This window comes from Nothobranchius furzeri, chromosome 6 (genome assembly GCF_043380555.1).
Source record: "Nothobranchius furzeri strain GRZ-AD chromosome 6, NfurGRZ-RIMD1, whole genome shotgun sequence".
Classification (NCBI taxonomy): domain Eukaryota; kingdom Metazoa; phylum Chordata; class Actinopteri; order Cyprinodontiformes; family Nothobranchiidae; genus Nothobranchius; species Nothobranchius furzeri.
The window spans coordinates 37,362,642-37,375,498 of NC_091746.1; the positions used below are offsets into that span (position 1 = coordinate 37,362,642).

General features: G+C 44.5%; 1 protein-coding gene across 1 annotated transcript in view; it reads right to left on the reverse strand.

Annotated features, from left to right (window-relative positions):
* The window catches only part of actr1b (actin related protein 1B), a 13,654-nt gene continuing 797 nt past the window's right edge, over window positions 1–12,857 (reverse strand). The window contains exons 2-11 of the mRNA XM_070552196.1: window positions 12,448–12,512; window positions 12,169–12,244; window positions 7,853–7,978; window positions 7,657–7,781; window positions 3,643–3,859; window positions 3,475–3,567; window positions 3,216–3,390; window positions 2,802–2,863; window positions 2,657–2,697; window positions 1–328 (exon numbers count right to left, since the gene is read on the reverse strand). Of these exons, the coding sequence (XP_070408297.1) occupies window positions 226–328; window positions 2,657–2,697; window positions 2,802–2,863; window positions 3,216–3,390; window positions 3,475–3,567; window positions 3,643–3,859; window positions 7,657–7,781; window positions 7,853–7,978; window positions 12,169–12,244; window positions 12,448–12,512 (1,083 nt within the window). The 3' untranslated portion in view covers window positions 1–225. The remainder of the gene's footprint in view (window positions 329–2,656; window positions 2,698–2,801; window positions 2,864–3,215; window positions 3,391–3,474; window positions 3,568–3,642; window positions 3,860–7,656; window positions 7,782–7,852; window positions 7,979–12,168; window positions 12,245–12,447; window positions 12,513–12,857) is intronic.

The window sequence follows — 12,857 nt, forward strand, 5'->3', positions numbered from 1 at the left end:
ACCCGACAGCAGGAAGAACACGGGAATCAATATGAGCCCCCCCAACACACACAGGTGTTTGTTCCTGGGGGTTGACAGGTGTGTGTGTGTGTGTAGGGGGGGCTTGATAAAGGATGATGCACAGATACTCGCTGGTCTCAGGGGCTTTTCCAGCGGTTTGACGAAGGGCAGTTCTGAAGGTTGAGACGAGGGGTTGGCATTAGCACGGCACTGCCCCACCCCCACCTAGAAGGTCTTCCTGTGGATGGCACGTGCTTTGTCTTCTTCATATTCCCGCTTTGACACCCACATCTTTTTAAAGGTGTCCAACGAAGCCAAGATGGAGCCGCTGTCAGAAGAGAGAGGTCAGAGTCAACACAGTAACACACACACACACAATACATGTACGTGTGTGTGTGTAGCTTAACCCACCAGCTTTTAGCCAGCAGTGTATTACCCCCAAACCAATGAAATGTGATGTTTAAAATGGATGTGTTTTAGATAAGTGTTGTTGTTTACGTATATGTCCTACTGAACTGACTAAAGTGTGTTTTCAAGATTTTCCAGCCCACCATTGGTAATAGTACTGACTAGCTTGGTATAGTTACGTTTGCACATTTTTATTTTAAATGCTGTGGCAATACTCACATCATTATGACTTTCATGCAGCTATTTTATTTTAGGAGGTCCCGTTTGATTGTTATTTTTTCCATCCTTCATAACTGGATCCTGATTGGCAAGCGCTCCATGCCCCCCCACCCCCCTCGCTCTCACGGACAACGCACGGCACCGAAACGGCCCGTCCAGTACAGGGGTCGGCAACCCGCGGCTCTGGAGCCGCATGCGGCTTTCATCCATCTGATGGGCTCTCTTCTTGTAAAATAATTAATGAATATTTAATTAAAATATTATTAATTTTTTATCTGTATGCCAATTCTAAATTCTGCGTAAACCTGAACAGGTCACCTGCAAATGTCCCTGTAGGGGCTGGACTTTTGCCTCGGACAGGCTCATGAATGCATCGCTGCGTCGCCACATTGGAGACAGGAACAAGCGCTATTCAGCCAAAGTTTCATAATCACGGAACATTTTCTAAGTGACAAGTCTCTTGGAGCGCTTCAGTGAGAGGAATCTTCCTGCATGCGCTCTGGTTCTGCGACGCGCTCGAAGCCCCCGATCTACACATCGGCTGAATCAATCTTCAGCTCGCTGTCCACCTACGTGCGTGCTGACAGGGAGCTGCGCGGAGCTCAGTGTCCAGCTCAGATGTTCTGATGGGAATCTTTTCTTGACTGATACAACTACCTCCGCCATGCGCGTAATGATAAAAATGCCAGCGCATTTGCAGGCTTGAGGTTTCTCCATCAAAATAAACGATCAAATACAGGAAACATCCGGTCAGTGCGAACCCCGTCATTTAACTGTTTTGCCTTCTTGTGAAGATTGTTGCAAACAGGAACATTAAACTTGTTTAACACTAGAGCCGTGCGCACTATGTCAGTCACTATAAATGAGGGAAAACAACGAATTGATCGGGTCCTTTTCTTACCTTTTCAACAGTAAAGTTTTGTTCAGTACAAAGTTTAATTACAACAATCCAACGAGACAGAGCCTGAATTTGTATTCTGAACATTTTAATCATGTTTTAAAAGGAGACGTGTGACACGGTAAAAAGCGGCACCTGCTCAACTAAATTTCAATTCAATTCAAGTTTATTTATATAGCGCCAAATCACGACAAGAGTCGTCTCAAGGCACTTCACATAATAAACATTCCAATTCAGGTCAGTTCATTATGCCAATCAGAAATAATGTTTCCTATCTAAGGAACCCAGCAAATTGCATCAAGTCACTGACAGTGACTTTACAGCAATCCTCATACTAAGCAAGCATAAAGCGACAGTAGAGAGGAAAACTTCCTTTTAACAGGAAGAAACCTCCAGAGGATCCTGGCTCAGTATAAGCAGCCATCCTCCACGACTCACTGGGGATCGAGAAGACAGAGCAGGCACAGGCACACACACACACGCACACACACACACTAACAAAACCACTAATGGTGAAAAATATCAAAGTGTTGTAGCACAGACAGGGCCCCACCCTAAGACACAATGCCGCAGCTGCTGCGGCTCCCAGTGTTTTCTTTAATGTGGGAAACGGGTAATAATGGCTCTTTGATGGGAACAGGTTGCCGACCCCTGGTCTATTAGTTTGTCCTAAAGTTGAAGTGGCAGCAGCCAGCTGTTTCTCCTTCTATAGCAGCTTTAAATGACTCTGATCAACACAGGGGAGCAAAGATCTTGTTCGGAATGACCTAATAGTCATAATATGTCTCTTTTCCACTTTATTCCTACTGGGAGGACAAAAGCTTTAGTTTAGAGTTGTGATCTATTTAGTTAGAAAATAGCTGCGACTCAGACAGCAAGGAGAACGTTGCGTCAGGCAGCTCATCATAAACACGAGTAGGAAACTTTGGGAAGGAAATCCAGTGAAATGCACATTTTATCTGTTCTAGTAGGTTTCATTTAAATAATCTTAATTTATTTCCCTGACACAGGGAGTGGATGCCCACAGCTGTTATTTACTGTTCAGAATAATTCATGAAATGGTTATGTTGTTGTTTATCAATGTTGTTCTCATGTTTTCCTACAGAAGACAGACGTGTTCTGAAATCTTACCCGATCCATGTGGAGTAAAGCCTCTCCTGCGGAGCAGAGATCTGAACAGGCAGAAAGAACGAAAGATCCAAAAGTCAGTGAAGTGAAGTTGGAGGACGGCTGTGTGCTGCAGAACCAACCAGTCTCCAAACATGAGTGGACCTACCTTGATCTTCACATCTTTGGGTGCGAGCTTCTTGACTTCAGTTAGTAGTCTTTCCCCAAAGCCTGAATGAATGATAAATATAAATACTGATCTAATGATTGAAACAAATAAAAAAGAAACAGAATTTATTAATAACATGATGAACTAATGCTGTGCTGCATCAGTTTGGGTTTTATGGGAGTTTTTGTGACATGCAGACATTTGTTTTGTGTTCCTCTGTTGGTGTGACTGTGTCATGATTGGCTGTTCCTGTATGGAAATGTACAGAAACGATAACACTATTATTATATTAATCAGACCAACCACAAATGTTTCCTGTTTCAGTTTAGAGACAAACTACAAAAACCTGTTTTTTTATAAACATCTTCGACATTATTGGTTTTCGGTTTTGCGAGTCTCCCGGGCACCACAGACCTTTGATCAGCGTCGACCCTCCACACAGCACGATGGTGGAGAAGAGCGTGCGTCTAAGGTCCATGTCAGACTTCTGGATGGCATAGGCCAGAACCTCGTGAATCCCTGAGCTCTCGTCTCCAATTAGGTCAGGTCTGAAGAGCAGCTCTGGAGCACGGAACCTGGCCGGACCGATCTTACAGCAGTGACATCACATGTTTAGGGTTTTGTGCTTACAAAGAAGGAGAGGAAGAAACACCTTGGTGTCTGCTGGGCTTACATTTAAAGGGCTTCCGTCTGGGAGGACATACTGGACTTTCTCTGTCTCTAAAGTCTCGTCCTTCTGTGGGTTGAGGGAGAGGTAGCAGGCTCTCTGTGGGGTCAAAAGTACATTAGATCAAACTTTATTGCAACACCAATTGAAATCCGCACCCAGCAGCCACCTCACCTCTTTGATGGTGCGAACAACCTCAAACTCAGCAGACGTGTTGAAGTTGTAGCCCTCCTTACGCAGCAGCAAACGGAGGTATCGTGACACGTCTCTGCCAGCAATGTCCACCCGCATTATGGAGTGGGGGATGGCAAAGCCCTCGTAGATGGGCACGACGTGGGTCACACCGTCACCAGAATCTAACACGACACCAGTGGTGCGGCCTGAGGCGTACCTGCGTAAAGCAAAATGTCCTCATGGATCAGTCTGGTTCTCAGCTCATCTTTTTACTGATAGGAACAGACGAGTTACCTCAGTAACACCGATTACACCGCCCCCCACAGGCACAGAGCAGCAACTACAGACAGGAAACTCTACACCAGGGGAATTCAATTCCTCTCTGCTGGTGAAGGTTCTCGGTTAAATTCCTGCCCTGGAGGGCCGGTATCCTGCATGTTTTAGTGGTTTCTATGCTTCAACACACCTAATTCAATGGCCGAATCACGTGTGCAGCAGCTCATCTGGCTCTGCAGAAGCCTGTTAATTACCTGCTGACTGAAATCAGGTGTGTTGAAACAGGGTTAAAACTAAAATGTGCTGGATACCGGTCCTCCAGGCCTGGAACTGAATACCCCCGCTCTACACCCTCAGCAGCTGATCTCTGCTCCCATCTAATCTACTTCATTGGCTGAAGGTCCATAGCTTTAAGGCATCTAATGTTTAGTTCCTTTAAATGGTTGACCTGGAGTCAGATTCTGAGAGATGCTGCTAACAACATCAAGCCGAAGCTAATATGTGAGACCTCAGTTTAACTAGTACTGGCATTATCCTGTTACACAATAACATCAGTGCAATATGTACATTAGTATGTCTGTGTCCCTTACGCTGCATAGTTCTGGAATCTCAAGTTTTGTCTGTGAAGGTTCTCAGTCATCCAGGTCATTGTAGTAGTAGTATCATCAGGGAGTCTTTTGTTCCCTCTTCGGGGGGGAAACTCCCACTGGGTTTAAATCTGGGACTCTCCACCATTTGACCTTAGAACTGAAGAGGCCTCTCGGATGAGAGGTGAAATGTCTTCAAGCAACTCAAAGAAGTCCAGACGCTTTTCTTTCAAAGCTCATCAATCTCAGGTTTTCTTTTTATTAGTTGCTTTTAGTGGTTGAAGGTTACACGTATAGCTTATTGCCTTTGTGTGTTTACCTGTAATCTTATTTTCTTCTTCCTTTTCTCTAAGTGTGTGTGCTGCTGTAGCAAGTGAATTTCCTCACTGTGGGATTAATCAAGTCTATTCTATTCTATATATCTGATGATTATTTGTTTAAAAACTGCTTGTTAGGAGGAGCTGAGGCAACACTTAACACCATTTTAGCAGAACAATATAGAAACATTCTGGCTGATCTTCACTGGCTTCCTGTGCACTTTCGAGTGAAATACAAAGTTTTAACTGTTGCCTTCAAAGTCCTGAATGGTCTAGCCCCCCTATACTTGTCAGACCTGCTCACCCCCTAACATCCCCTCCAGGTCCCTAAAGTCTGCGGACCGTCTACTGCTCCACGTTCCCAAAACGAGATAAAAAGCTCATGGGGGGCGTGCGTTTGCTGCTCCCAGACTCTGGAATGCACTCCCTCTGGTGGTGCGCCAGGCTTGTTCTGGCACAGTTAAAATCCAACCTAAAGACACATTTCTTTCATGTAACTTTTGGCCAATGATTATTCTTTCATGCTGTGCTTCTGTTTTTATTGGCTGCTTCGTCTTTCTGTTTTGATTTTAGGTGTTTTTAATTTGTGTTTTATGTGTACGAAGGTGAATTAGAATTTTTATGGCTTTTTAGCTTTAAATACTTTTACTCCGTGCAGCACTTTGGTCTGCTGTTTTAAATGTGCTATACAAATAAATTGACCTTCAGCTCTTGCTGGGTAGGTTCGCGGCCGAATGTGAAGCGGCTGGGATGAGGATCAGCACCTCCAAATCTGAGACCATGGTTCTCGACCGGAAAAGGGTGGCTTGCCACCTCCGGGTCGGGGGAGAGGTCCTACCTCAAGTGGAGGAGTTTAAGTATCTCGGGGTCTTGTTCACGAGTGAGGGTAGGAGGGATCGGGAGATCGACAGGCGGATTGGTTCGGCGTCTGCAGTGATGCGGACGCTGAGCCGATCTGTCGTGGGGAAGAGGGAGCTGAGCCAGAAAGCCAGGCTCTCGATTTACCGGTCGATCTACGTCCCAATCCTCACCTATGGTCATGAGCTTTGGGTAATGACCGAAAGAACGAGATCGCGGATACAAGCGGCCGAAATTAGTTTCCTCCGTAGGGTGGCCGGGCTCAGCCTTAGAGATAGGGTGAGGAGCTCGGACATTCGGGAGGGACTCGGAGTAGAACCGCTGCTCCTCCGGATCGAAAGGAGCCAGTTGAGGTGGTTTGGGCATCTGGTCAGGATGCCTCCTGGACGCCTCCCCGGGGAGGTGTTTCGGGCATGTCCTGCCGGCAGAAGGCCCCCGGGTCGACCCAGGACACGTTGGAGAGGTTACATCTCCAATCTGGTCCGGGAACGCCTTGGGGTCCTGCCGGAGGAGCTGGTGGACAAGGCCGGGGAGAGGACGGCCTGGAGCTCCCTAGTTGGGATGCTGCCCCCGCGACCCGGACCCGGATAAGCGGAGGAAGACGAGACGAGACGAGAAATAAATTGGGATTGGACTGGAAACCATGTCTGCAATTAGTGGAACAAATTTTCCAGAACTTTTCGTGGCACATAATCCGACAGAACTACAGGAAAATGAGTGACATTATGAACAAAAACAATGGTTCTGATCAGAACAGAGGATGCGAGTTAGTGCTACCTCACCTTTAGCTAACTCGTTGAACTTGTTTCATACATTCTGATTTCAAGAGTAAGTTTTTCCCCTTTAAGTAATGCTGATTTATTACGATCGCTGAAATATTTATATACTTATGAGACACACTTTATTTAATTTCACATCTACCACGTCTGCCTGGCTTTTTTTCTTCTTTTACATTCCATCGGTCACTATTAACAGTGATTTTACCATCCTTTCTACACCCACCATATCCTGAACACGGAGATGGTTTGTGAACAAGTTTGATTCCGCTCCGTCGTCTGAAAACTGATTCTTATGAAGACCGACCCAAACCCTTCCCAAAAACTAAACTGATAGGATTTATATGAATCACCCAAACACCACTTTTTGCCTTCAAAAACTGCAATTTTTGCTGAAAAGCGACAAGTTTGCAGGTATGATTAAAGCACTGAATGTTCTGTTGTTTTTTTGTTAATGTTTACTTTTAGATTTGTTTCTATGTAATGGTTTAAATTTTATAAATTCATCCAATAATAATTCACTTTTTAGATTAAAATGTGGTTAAATTGTAAAATATAGAATAATTAGACATAAAAAGAAAACAAAATAATCAGAATTTGAAAATAAAACTTATTTCATGGAGTTCATAGATGCGAAACCACTCTAGATCCACCTGAATGTCCCCGCTGTGGGACAAGAGATATCCATTATATTCTAAAATCAAATCATCTGACAGCTTTCACATCAATGATCCCTGTGAAATGAGATTAGTTTCCAAATTCTGTTAGAAAATCAGAGGCTAAAAGCCAATCAGAGCTAAAGCACAATTGAGGATATTTTTGAAACATCTCAAAGTTTAAAATGTTATTTGCCACAAACAGCTTAACTGAGATGAGTCAGCAGATGTGAGAAGCTGTTTACTTTAACTGGTCTGAGGAAATCAAGTAGATCCTGGCTAAAAGATAAAGTCCCATTAGTCGTAACACACTGGTGAAGTTACCCACCCCGCGCTGTGGCCGTGTTCGGGAACTATGTGGTGGTTTAACCCCCCAATCCAACCTACTGAAGCTGAGTGTCAAGCAGGGAGGCATTGGGTCCCATTTTTAAGGTCTTTGGCATGACCCGACTGGGATCTCCCAGCCCCAGGGCGGACGCTCTACCACTAGGCAACTAAGACGGTTTTAACACAGTTCATAGATAAAAGTATCAGAAGTTCTTACAAGCTCAGCACGGCCTGCATGGAGATGAAGAGAGCAGGAACATTGAAGGTCTCAAAGAAAATCTCTGCTGCCTTCTCTCTGTTCTTGCTGGGGTTGAGAGGAGCCTCGGTCAGCAGCACAGGATGCTGAAACGAGTTGGAACAGGTTCACTTCTGCTCCGGCACTTCATCTGGGAAACACTAAAGGGGATGCTCACCTCCTCAGAGAAGGTCTGCAGCTGTTCCTTGGAATAAACATACTGCCAGATTCTCTCCATGTCGTTCCAGTCCTTCACTATCCCATGCTCCATCGGGTAGCGAACCGACAACAAGCCTCTGTGCTCCTGATCGGGGAAGCAGACAAAGGCAGCAGATATAAATAAAAACTTCATGCTGTTCTTTGGTCTCAGACACAAAACGCTCAAGTCACATGCTTCTAACACAGCAGAGTAAAAAAGTAACAGCTCACAAAAGAGTGGAAGGGATGCTGAGGAGGAACCGCCACATTAAACCTCAGAGGGTGACGCCACAAAGCGAAACAAGCCCCATTTACAAGACACATCGTGTCAGCAAATCAGAGTAATATTACCGCAAAGGTGTGTCTTATAAACACGCCATGCCGGCATGGCGATGCGCGAATTTAGCGGGATTCATTCTGCCTCGCTTGGTAGTAATATTGCTGTAATTGTCGGTTATAAACGCCTTGGTGCAACAGAGGGAGGTGTCATGATCACGTGGGGAGTTACTGCCGAGCTCCGGCCGGAAACTATATTGAAAATGAAAGTAAACACAGACAATAAGTTTCACTTTAGTAAACAGAGTCAGCAGAGATGGAAAAACTGAAGTGATCATGCAGCGCTCCAGGAGATTCTCTCTGTTGGAGCTGGAGCTCAGATGACCAGAGACTGCACAAGGACTGTGGAGGACAGACACCTTTAGGAGCGGCTTGTTAAAAAAACCTAACGACCACGGCTTCGATCGCAATAAACAGCAAGTTATGTCCAAGATAAACAAGTCAGCGGCAGCGCAGAGACCGTCCCCATACCCCCTTTATATCGCCATTGCATAATTTTTTGAGAAAAGGACACAATTGCACCACATTACCACCACACCGTTGTGGCAAATTGATGGCATTGTTTTATAAAAAAACGTCTACAGTCGAGGGTTTTATGAGATCTCATAAAACTCAGCTGGTATTTGATGGAATCGGAAAACAGGTCATCCCTATCCTGAAGTACGACGGCAGTCTTATGATGGTGTGGGACTAAATATACCGTATTTTCACGACCATAGAGCGCACCGTGTTATAGGGCGCAGCTTCAGTTATGGGTGTCTTTTTGGTATTTAACACATACAAAAGGCGCACAGGGTTATAGGGCGCAGGCACGGTAAAACGTACCGGTAAAACATCTGTGCAGGCTCGGGACTCGGAACATATCAGTGCAAACCATACATTGTGAAAATTATAAACAGCCAAAAGCATGCTTCACTTTACTGGTCTAGTCCTGGTTCAGACCTGGTTTAGAGCGCACGTGCACTTCCTCATTGCGTGCGCTGACGGCTCATGCTCTTCTAATGGGGTCGACACACGGGAGACAACTTCGCCTCTCCATTCATTTTCAATGAGACATGCACGACAAAGCGATAATCGCGGGTCTCCCTCCTACTAAAGCCGGGCGTACACCGGGAGTGCTGCAGGAGGACACACAGGGATTTATGGGGGTTGGATGAGGAAAACGAAATAAAGAAAGTAAATCTGTGTTTTGTGATCAGTTTAATTTGACATGAACACGACAAACACGCTTTCTTGAAAATCTTGTAGGAATAAAAACGAACAACGTGTATTATTAGGTAAATAGCGGGCGAGCAGTGTTGATGCAGGATTGTGCATGCACCGTGAGCAGTTCTGGTACTTTTGGGTCGCAGCTGCTCGCAGCGCCGCTTCAACAGTGCAATACCCTCACGAGGGACGAGCAAAATATCAAACACGCCAGAAGTCCATGCGAGCTCACGATTGCACAGTTGAAGCGGTGCAGCGAGCGGCTGCGACCCAAAAAGGACCAGAACCGCTCACGGCGCATGCGCAATCATGCATCGACACCGCTCGCCCGCCATTTCTCTAATAACACACGCTGTTCGTTTTAATTTCTACACGTTTACTCACAAAGATTGTCAAGAAAGCGTGTTTGTCGTGTTCATGTCAAATTAAACTGATCACAAAACACAGATTTACTTTATTTCGTTTTCCTCATCCAACCCCCATAAATCCCTGTGTGTCCTCCTTCAGCACTCCCGAAGGACAACAAGCAAGACAAGACAAAAAAGTCTGACGTGTTGTGTAAAAACTGCTATTTTTAGCATATTTTTAGGTCCGACGTGTTGCTACCAGACGTACAGTGTGAGCAGTCAGGTCGCATCCGAAAGCTCCGTACTTCTCCGAGCAAACATGGAGAAGTTGATTAATATTATGTTTTATATACTGTAGTAAAATCAGAAGTAAGATTTCACATAACTCTAGCATCACCTTGTGAAACATCATATCTACCACTTTTTTAACTCTGAACTGCTTAAATAACCTTAATTCCCTCCAACCTGACACAGCCAAACAAAACAACGGAAGACGCCACGCCCCTTGTCTTCTACTACGTTCTCGTCTCACAACACAATAGGCGAACCGCACCATTGGGCACGGCGTACATTTGAGAAAATTTAAGACTTTTAGGTGCGCCTTATAGTCGTGAAAATACAGTACCTGCTTTAACAAATGGGTGGTTTTTGTTTACTCTGAGGCTGCAATAAGGTTCATGAAATCCAAATTATATATTATTTTATTTATTTTTTTTTACGGGTTTTGCTTCATATATTCACAAAAAAATAAAAAGCGGAACTCCACAAGTTAGGCCCTGCAGCCGCTAAAGTCTGATTTCTGCCCAGTTAACTCTTAAGCCTGATTCATGCTTCTCCGTCTGCGTCAGTGCGGAGACACGCAACGTTCTTGCGTGCCTGCCGGAGAGCTCCACAAGGACGGACGGAGTCGAGCTCTCTTTTCTAAACATCCGTCAGTCAAGACGGACAACGCAAGCTTGTGATTGGTCAGGACGCTGCCATTGCACCCTCAAAAACATAAAGAGAGCCGAGGATAACTAGCGGCAGACACGGAGAAGCTTGAAGAATACCTCGCGAAAAAACTCTAAAAATATGAACGTTTAATCCCCCGTGACTGGAGGAGTGAAAAGATGCGCAGCAAGCCTTTTATTTGTGGACGGAAATGACAGGAAACGTGGGTTTAGAGGTGGGGAGCGCATGAAGAGGTGGAGGAGGATGAGAGACAAATATGTCCGTGTTAAAAAGTCTCTTATATACACAAAAAACACAATATAAACACTATCTTGGACCGATACATGACAGGATACCACAGAACAGCGCTACGCCCTCTGTTGTCCTGCCGGGCAATTGCTTTGTAACACTCTCCAGGAGACGGAGAAGCATGAGAGCAAAACGCTTCCGTCAATCCGTGCATGTCTGTCCCTTGCGGAGCTGACGGAGAAGCATGAACCAGGCTTAACACAGTGACTGTGGTCCATGTTTCTGCTACAGCACATGTTCACTCAGCTGGACCCAGACAGCTCACAGGGAGCATGCTTTACAGGTTTGGGTCACCAAGCAGCCTCAATGTTTTAATGAGTAATACTAAACAACTGACTTACACCTCACACTGACTGGTCTGATCCATCAGAGGTGGGTAAAAATCTAGTTACAAGCCAGTTACTTTATGATCAAGTTAGAAAAAGATCTAATATTTAGAATTAAATCACCTCATGTTCATCAACAACCCTTGTAGGAAAAATGACAGACTTTCTACTCTTGGATGATGTTAAACTTTGACTTTTTCTTTCTTGATCATTCTGGCTATAATGTCATGAACAGCATCTCTCTGAATACTGTGGTGCATAATTGTTGCCTCTTTGTTTACAACATGATAAACTCCTTTATTAATGAAAAACAACACTAACCACCAGACACCGGATTTTAAAAATCAGCAAGTTTTCCTCTCATGCGTCCTTCACTGGAGCTTTGTCAAACTAAAGTTCCAGCATCAAGTACAACCTGCAATGAAATTTAACCCTGAACCGCCCCGTAGACTGCAACATTCAAACAAGTAAAAGCAAAATTTAAATTAAGAAAGTTAACACATTTAGAATATATAGAGAAAAGATGATGGATGCAGAAGTGTTAATTAAAAGAGACATAACAGAAAGCTAAATAAAACGTTTAGAAAATGAGTAAGTGTGTGTAGAGGGGCATGGGGATCATATAACATGATTATCTGCATGTGAAGTGAAGGGGTGAGAGTCGACAAAGTGACGTGCTGGTATTAACCATAATAAGTGTGATGCAGCATGTGAAGTAACCAGCTCTAGATTTAGTTTTACATAACTGAATGAACCCTCTCCAGTAGTAGCACCCACTTTTGCCAGGAGCTACAGCTGTTAATGTTTTGTGAGCTGAGCAGCTAGCCGGCCAAAACCTCTACCTCTGCTTTAGGTCCGATGAAAAGATCTCCCTCCAGCGCCCCAGCCATCACACGCACATGTTTAGGACGTCCCACACTGAACACAAATATTCAAACAATCAAAAGTTACAACAAAAACAACACAAACCCATATTTTAAATAAATTCTTTTGATGGAGTCACTTAATAAATGCTATATGTTGCAGGTTTCCCAAATAAAAGGTGTTATCTAATATAGCATATGTTCCCATTAAAGATCTGGGAGGAGGAGATGTGCTGGAGGCTGTTTAAGGATGCTTACTAGTTAGGAAAGCAGTATTTTGGGATCTGGTCACCTGCAAAACCAGCCTTGATGACTCCCGAACCCTGCAGAGTAAACAGAAGCGACATTAGAGCACATCTTCATGAACTGAGCATTATGCTTCAGAAAGCCATGAGACTCAGCCTGAAGCTACAGTAGACACACACTCAGCCTGCTGCAACACTGGATTCACAAGCCTCTGATCTTACCATTTACTGTATTTTCTGTTGCTGTTGTTATTGACCAGTCCAGCTTTAACCTCAAGAAGCTAAACCAATCTGAAGTGAAATAAAGCAGATCGGTTTCTCCAACACTAGACTTGACAAGGACTAAAAGTTTGTCCAGCAACGTGGTAACAGTGTGGAAACACTACATACTTCCTGAACCCTGCTACATTAAAAACAAGAGAA